We start from the raw sequence: 6,000 nt of genomic DNA on the forward strand, positions 1-6,000 counted from the left end.
ACGGCATATAAATCGAACCAATCAATCAATCAATCAATCAATCAATAAATAAATAAATAAAAAATAAATACTGCCTTTGCCAATAGCCATACACTTCTGAGGATCTGCAGAGAATGAATGGAATTAATGAATGAAAGAGTGGGTGAATGGATGAATGAATTCCAGTGGGGAAAGAAAAACACCAGGAGACTTCACGATCAGACCACTGAATTCAAAATGAGTTTGTGCCATAAGACACATTTTAAAAATGAGGCATCACTCACATTGTCTTTTGCTATTGTTGACAATGCCATTTAATGCCTCCTCCAAAGCAGCAGTAAACTGCACTTTTGCTACACTCTGAGCTTTCTAGCTTTAGCTGGGCCAGGTTATCTTCGAGACCGCCTTCTACCGCATAGCTCCCAGCGACCGGTAAGATCCCACAGAGTTGGTCTCCTCCAGGTCCCGTCAGCTAAACAGTTCCGGCTGGAGGGCCCGCGGGGGAGGGCCTTCTCTGTGGCTGCCCAGCTCTCTGGAACCAGTTACCTCCTGAGATCCGGACCATCACCACCCTATTGGCCTTCCGAAAAGCGGTGAAGACCTGGCTTTTCTGGCAGGCCTGGGGCCGTTGATCTTGCTCTTGTGATCTGGCGAGATCCAGCCATGAATGGCGTGAATGAGTTTTAATTGTTTTTAATGTTTTAATGTTTAATGTTTTTATATATGGTTTTTAAATGCATTGTAAGCCGCCTTGAGTCTTCGGAGAAAGGCGGCATACAAGTTGGACAAATAAATAAATAAATAAACAAACACGTCGTCAACTATTTGAAATCGTGAATCTATTACTATAAATCAAGCGCGGGATCAGCAAACGTCATCAAACACCTGACTCAAATAAGACCACCGATAGAGTTACCCTATATTTAGACGCGATCCTATCATTCTGCTTCACGTCACATCCTACGATGTGCTTGCTTGTGTCTTAGCGCAACGGGCTGGCTTGATCCCACTGTTTTTGGTTAATTGATTTTAATTGGGTTGTTTTAAATTGTGGCCTAAAATATTTAATTATTTTTAAACTGTTCTTAAATTTTGTAGGTTCTGTTTTATTCTGGCTGTTCACCGCCCTGAGTCCTGCTGGAGAAGGGCCGTATACAAATTAAAACAAAAAACAAAAAAATATAAATTGGTTGATTCCATAAAGCATGGTTAGACCCGGGTTTAGTGACACGTGCACACAGCCAGTGCATTCAATGACTCTTTAACTCCCAAGACGGGATACAGAATCGAATCGAATAACAGAGTTGGAAGGGACCTTGGAGGCAGGTTCCTGGTTAGGCAGGAAATCCAACGCCACTTCGCAGCTTTTGAAGTCCCGTTTCGGGCAAAAAAACGATACAAAACCCATCGAGTGTTTGGAGCAGAGCTGCGGAGGGAGCCCAGTACTGTATGAATTGCACACCAAGGACACGTGGCTGCAGACTCTTAAAAAAAACCAAACCTTGCAAACCTCTCTTCGCCAAAGTTGCAGAAAAGTTTCACTTCCACTTTCCTAAGGAAGAGATTTCCCGGGAGTGGGTCCCTCCGAGCAGGGAGATTTTAGGCAAAAAGGCTCCATCCAACCCAACGTTCTCCGGGCGATTCGTTCGTCCGATTGTCAAACCCGGGTTGGCTCGCGTTCTCACGCGCATCGCGCGCGCCTCTTCCCCCCAGATTAACAGGCACCGATCTCTTGACACCCCCACCCTCCTCTCAATCCCTCTCCATCTGCCCCCCGCCCAAAGAAAGGATCCCTTTGGCTTGAGGGGGAAAAATTGTGATCAAGTTGTGATCAAGCGGGGATTCCTCCACGGAAGCTTCGATCCGCCTTGACTTTCTCCTTCTCCGCCCACCAGGTGCCTGGCTGGGGACTGGCGACCCCCCTCAATTTCCCCACCATCTCCCACCCACCCCCAAAGGATCCCTTGTCTTGGAAAAATTACGTCAAGTTGTGATCAAGTGGGGACTCATTTACAGAAGCTTCGATCCGCCTTGCCGTCCCCCTTCAGCGCCCACCAGGTGGGAACAGGCGACCCCACTCAATTCCCCCTCCATCTGCCCCCCCCATCCCCAAAGGATCCCTCGTCTGGAAAAAAAAAGCTTCAAGTTGTGATCAAGCGGGGACTCATCCACAGAGAAGTCTCGATCCGCCTTGCCGTCCCCCTTCCGCGCCCACCGGGTGCCTGGCTGGGGACTGGCGACCCACCTCAATTCCCTCTCCATCTGCCCCCGACCCCCAAAGGATCCCTTGTCTTGGAAAAATTACTTCAAGTTGTGATCAAGCGGGGACTCATCCACAGAAGCCTCGATCCGCCTTGCCTTCCCCCCCCTTTCCGCGCCCACCGAGTGCCTGGCTGGAGACTGGCGACCCCCCTCAATTCCCCCTCCATCTCCCATCCCAACGACCCCCCAAAGGATCCCTTGTCGGGGGAAAATTACTTCAAGTTGTGATCAAGCGGGGACTCATCCACAGAAGCCTCGATCCACCTTGCCTTCCCCCCCTTTCCGCGCCCACCGAGTGCCTGGCTGGAGACTGGCGACCCCCCTCAATTCCCCCTCCATCTCCCATCCCAACGACCCCCCAAAGGATCCCTTGTCGGGGGAAAATTACTTCAAGTTGTGATCAAGCGGGGACTCATCCACAGAAGCCTCGATCCGCCTTGCCTCCCCCCTTCCGCGCCCACCGAGTGCCTTGGCTGGGGACTGGCGACCCCCCTCAATTTCCCCTCCATCTCCCACCCCACCGACCCCCCAAAGGATCCGTTGTCTTGGAAAACTTACTTCAAGTAGTGATCAAGCAGGGACTCGATCCACCTTGCCTTCCCCCCCTTTCCGCGCCCACCGAGTGCCTGGCTGGGAACTGGCGACCCCCCTCAATTCCCCCTCCATCTCCCACCCCACCGACCCCTCCAAAGGATCCCTTGTCTTGGAAAACTTACTTCAAGTTGTGATCAAGCAGGGACTCGATCCACCTTGCCTTCCCCCCCTTTCCGCGCCCACCGAGTGCCTTGGCTGGGGACTGGCGACCCCCCTCAATTTCCCCTCCATCTCCCATCCCACCGTCCCCCCAAAGGATCCCTTGTCGGGGGAAAATTACTTCAAGTTGTGATCAAGCGGGGACTCCCCCCCCCCCCGTCCCCACTTTCCGCGCCCACCGGGTGCCCGGTGACCCTTTCCGGAGGACCCGCGAAGGGAGAGAGAGAGAGAGCCCAGGCTGGGGTCCGCATCCGTCCGACCTAACCGGGAAGCCTTCCCAATGAGACACACGGTCAGTGTCTCTCCCCCCACCCCACCTCGCCGGGCGGGGGCATCCGAGGACAAGCGGGTCTTCTCTCCCCCACCGCTGCGCTCCTCCGCCGGCTCCGCAGCTCTCCCGGGACTCGCGGACTGGCCGACGGGCAACCCTTCCACCCGCATCCCACCCCGTCCCCGGGCAGGACTTCCAAGGTGGCCCGATCGCCCTCGGAGGGAGCGCCCGCTGCTGCAGGTACCTTTGCTGCGCTCCGATGCAGGTCCCGGTCGGTCTCGGACAGCGGCGCCGCTCCCGAGGCTCAGCAGGAGCTGAAGCAGAGACAGGCAAAAGCGCATCGCTTCTTCTCCGCGCTCCGGCACGCCGCGAGGGCTTCGGGGGGCTGGGCTGGGCTGGGCTGGGCGGGGGTCCCGGAGCAACGTGGGGCAGGGCGAAGCGAAGAGGAGCCTTCCACGCGCGACAGCGTCCGCGGAGCAAAAGCAGCAGCAGCGCGGAGGCTCCTCTTGGCTTGGGGCTCGCAAAAAAAGGAGGCGGGGGTCCTTTCTAAATAGGCGAGTGGGCGCGTCACCTGACCCATGGCCAGAGGGGGACGGGACTCCCGAAGCTTCGGCTCCCGGGCGTTGATTGGTCACGCCTCCCTGACGTCGAGCGAAAGCCGGCCAAAAGTCTCAATGAAGCCGAGACACACCCACCGGCGGGAGGGGGCTTAGGGGGGGGGAACCGAGCCGGGCGGGTGGGGAGGGGAGGGGAGGGGGCTGCGTGAGACGGGAAAGGCGAGATCAGCCCCTTCCACCGGGCGAAGCAAGGCGGGTCTGTCGCGCGCGCGCGCGCGCGCACACACACACACACACACACACACACACACACACACACACACCCAGTGGTGGGTTTCAAATTTTTTTTTACTACCGGTTCTGTGGGTGTGGCTTGGTGGGCGTGGCTTGGTCGTGGCAAGGGAAGGATATTGTAAATTCTCCATTCCCATCCCACTCCAGGGGAAGGAAAATCTTCATTCCCACCCCGTTCCAGGGGAAGGATACTGTAAAATCTCCATTCCCACCTCACTCCAGGGGAAGGATACTGTAAAATCTCCATTCCCACTCCAGTCCAGGGGAAGGATACTGTAAAATCTCCATTCCTACCCCACTCCAGGGGAAGGATACTTCCCTCCCCACTCCAGGGGAAGGATACTGTAAAATCTTCATTCCCACCCCACTCCAGGGAAAGGATACTGTAAAATCTTCATTCCCACCCCACTCCAGGGGAAGGATACTTCCCTCCCCACTCCAGGGAAGGATACTGTAAAATCTCCATTCCCACCCCACTCCAGGGGAAGGATACTGTAAAATCTTCATTCCCACTCCACTCCAGGGGAAGGATACTGCAAAATCTCCATTCCCACCCCACTCCAGGGGCAGGATACTGTAAAATCTTCATTCCACCCCATTCCAGGGGAAGGATACTGTAAAATCTCCATTCCCACCCCACTCCAGGGGAAGGTTACTGCAAAATCCCCATTTCCTCCCAATCAGCTGGGAATTGGAAGGCAGAGAATAGATGGGGGCAGGGCCAGTCAGAAATTTTACTACCGGTTTTCCGAACTACTCAAAATTTCCGCTACCGGTTCTCCAGAACTGGTCGGAACCTGCTGAAACCCACCTCTGACACACACACACACACACACACACAGAGCAGTGGGTCTCTGGGGGGGATGCTTGCAGGAGAGGGAGGTGCCCCCGGGCGACTTGTTGGGGCTCTAGTGGGAAAGGAGACAAGGTGGATAATAAGACGGGACTTTCATCTGAAGCTTAGAGATCTTCAGATGAAGGCCCATCTTATCTACCTGGAAATCTTAAGATCTTAAGAGGGCTTTGGTTGGTGGAAGTGAGCGAGGTGGTCCCATCCCTGGCAGAAGGAGGCAGTGAAGTCAGGCTCCATATTTTCAGAGTGGGGGTTGTCCTTTGGCACAGTGGTGTAATCCAAGATTAGCCTGGCTAGGTGGCTTAAGGGCTAAGACGCTGAGCTTGTCAATCAGACAGTTCGGCAGTTCAAATCCCTAGTATAGGTCTCCTGCGTGAACAGGGGGTTGGACTAGATGACCTCCAAGGTCCCTTCCAACTCTGTTACTGTTACCTCTGGCCTTCTACTTCTCAACAGCTAAGGAGGGAACATCACCCTAGTCCAGGTGGCAAAAACAACCTGGGAGATTCTCAGTCATCCAGGACATGGTTATCCCAAACGTGTTTTTTGTTTTTCAAGAGGCAACTGGACTTCAGAGTTGAAGAAGCTTCTTGGATGAGAAGGGAAACCTCTTCAAAGAAAAAAACAGAAAGTCCAGTTGCCTCTTGAAAAAAAAAAAAGAAGCACATTTGGGACAACCTGTGGGTTTGATCAGGAAGAAAACCCCAAGGGGCCTTTTCCCTTTCCCTTCCCCCTTTTTCTTCTTCTTTCTCTGCTCCTACATGGAGGGCTTCCACACCAGGGGTGGGTTCTAAATTTTTTTACTACCGGTTCTGTGGGTGTGGCTTATTTTGTGGGTGTGGCTTGGAGGTCATGTGACTAGGTGGGCGTGGCTAGCTGGTCAGAGTCATTTCTGGAAGGTCCTCGCACTTGCGACCAGTCCTCGCACTTACGACCCAACTCATTTGTTTGTTTTTAACACTGATCAGTTGTAGGACGGCCCTTTGAAGCCCCGCGGCAAGAGTTTAAACAGTTTTTTTCCCTCTAGTCAT

General features: G+C 53.9%; 1 protein-coding gene across 1 annotated transcript in view; it reads right to left on the reverse strand.

The window, feature by feature from the left end:
• LIPG (lipase G, endothelial type) overlaps positions 1-3,606 on the reverse strand; it is a 41,966-nt gene extending 38,360 nt beyond the window's left edge. Inside the window, exon 1 of the mRNA XM_070934568.1 lies at positions 3,510-3,606. Within this exon, the coding sequence (XP_070790669.1) occupies positions 3,510-3,606 (97 nt within the window). The remainder of the gene's footprint in view (positions 1-3,509) is intronic.
• Positions 3,607-6,000: the final 2,394 nt, after the last annotated feature.

The sequence above is a fragment of the Pituophis catenifer genome, unplaced genomic scaffold (assembly GCF_029215685.1).
Source record: "Pituophis catenifer annectens isolate HBS135680 unplaced genomic scaffold, rPitCat1.0.hap2 SCAF_2, whole genome shotgun sequence".
Classification (NCBI taxonomy): domain Eukaryota; kingdom Metazoa; phylum Chordata; class Lepidosauria; order Squamata; family Colubridae; genus Pituophis; species Pituophis catenifer.